The sequence below is a fragment of the Cyphomyrmex costatus genome, unplaced genomic scaffold (assembly GCF_001594065.2).
Source record: "Cyphomyrmex costatus isolate MS0001 unplaced genomic scaffold, Ccosl1.0 scaffold211, whole genome shotgun sequence".
Taxonomy (NCBI): Eukaryota; Metazoa; Arthropoda; class Insecta; order Hymenoptera; family Formicidae; genus Cyphomyrmex; species Cyphomyrmex costatus.
Window position 1 is genome coordinate 1,585 of NW_017276159.1, and position 1,852 is coordinate 3,436.

Below are 1,852 nucleotides of genomic sequence, written 5' to 3' on the forward strand. Positions count from 1 at the left end.
ATATTCTATTAGTATCAAGAAAAAAAGTACTGAAAAAGTAATGATTCGTTATATTTTAAATAACTGTAACGATAACAAGTTACTTTTGCAAATCAATATAAACGGGAACGAGTTATTTTTTTAGGAAAAAAAACGGTAATGGATTATTTTTATGAGGTAACGTTGCCAACCTTGTGTGTATATATATATATATATATATATATATACATATATATAATGTAATTCAGGTTTTTCATTAATTTAATTTACATTATTACAAATTAAATGTAAAAATAAAAATGCACATAATATATGATGTCAATTAAGATGTCACGAAGATAGTAGGGTAATATCTCGTACCTGTTGTCGCGATTATATTGGTTCCTTGTTTTAACAAAGAACTATACACAAACCATACGCAAGAGAATAAGCTGAAGTTTTCGGAGTCGTGTTTGTTCCACAACTTCGCCCTACGAGATAATAATAATATTGAGAACTCAAGCGTTTCATAACTCGTAACATATTATGATTTTTTTTTATGAACCTGAACGTAGCAAAGATGTAGATTACGGGTCCAACAGAGACCACTGCAGCCAGCACAAACAGCCAAACGGTTCTGTTAAATGGTGCAAGTAATCCCGAACCGGTTGCCGATTCTTGCGGTCGCTTCATCATTACCGTCAGCTCGCCTTGCTCCAGGGTTGTACTGAACGTACAATACTTCCGCAACTCCGGTAAAATAGGCAAGAAGGCCACCGCCATATCTACTTTCTATTTGAATGAAAAAAAAAATATGTGTGAATTTTCCTCTGAAATGAATCGTTTGACTAATTATGACTAATTATCGTTTGACTTGAATTATCCTAGATAACATGCATATCAGAGAACGATATATAAGACGACTAAAAGACATAATATTTAAAGTTGATTCTACGATGAGTCTGTAGTCGGAAATTTTAGTTTTAATCGGTGAAGTTGACTAATCGTATTACGTATCGAACATTAGTCGTATTAGTGCAAGTTGGTTATTAATCGACTTTACCGATAAGACTTAGAACTATCGATTCATTGTAGAATCAGCATAAGATATCTATAATATTAAGACATTTTATGTCTCGATTTTCAACTTTTTGTTGTCTGGAATTTTAATATCTTAATATAATCAAATATAGATAGAATTTTTTGTCACAAAAAACTGATAGTTTTTTCTTCTAACAAAAATTCTGTCTATATTCAACTATATTAAGACAATAAAATAATTTACAATAATACACTAATTAGTCAAGAACGAAATTTGTTTCAGAGAAAAGTGCTTTACCTTCTCGTAAAGTAAATTTAGTATTCCACGTTGGCTGTTGCCCAACACGTGCTGCTTAGGCGGTATGATCGTATATGTGAAATTTAATTTGGAACTAAGCAACTTAAACAAGTAAAACGCATAGCCTTTTCCCACCCATGTTCCATTTTCCCTGACTAATCCAGAGAACGGCATGTCCTATAACAATTTTACATTTTCGCACACACAGTTAAGGTTCTTGGAAAATTGCAATCCTTACAAATTAATAAACTGAATTTAATATCAAGATAAGATCAGAAATTTGCTTTGGCAAAATTTGGTTTTATAGGATAAAATTGATAAATATATATATCATTGATAATACTAACGTTTATTAATTTATGATTGTAAATATTATTGCTTGGGAATAAATATATAATTATCTTTTGGCAAGATTATATCCAAGATCGGTACTTATATTGGAGTCTCATATAGTCAAGATTGTTTTAATTAGAGTCTTAATTGTAAATGTTATAAATCAATCAGCTATATTAGCATCTTAAATCATTACTTATGAGGCAGTCTTGAAATAAGAAA

The 1,852-nt window shown here is 30.4% G+C and overlaps 1 protein-coding gene across 1 annotated transcript; it reads right to left on the bottom strand.

The window, feature by feature from the left end:
- Positions 1-339: 339 nt before the first annotated feature.
- On the bottom strand, positions 340-1,471 carry LOC108773506 (glutamate [NMDA] receptor subunit 1-like; the record flags this gene model as incomplete). The annotated part of the gene is made up of 3 exons (XM_018539339.1): positions 1,298-1,471; positions 524-750; positions 340-449 (listed from the first exon to the last, which is right to left on the bottom strand). Coding segments are annotated over exons 1-3 (511 nt in total), but the record flags the coding sequence as incomplete, so codon positions are not given.
- Positions 1,472-1,852: the final 381 nt, after the last annotated feature.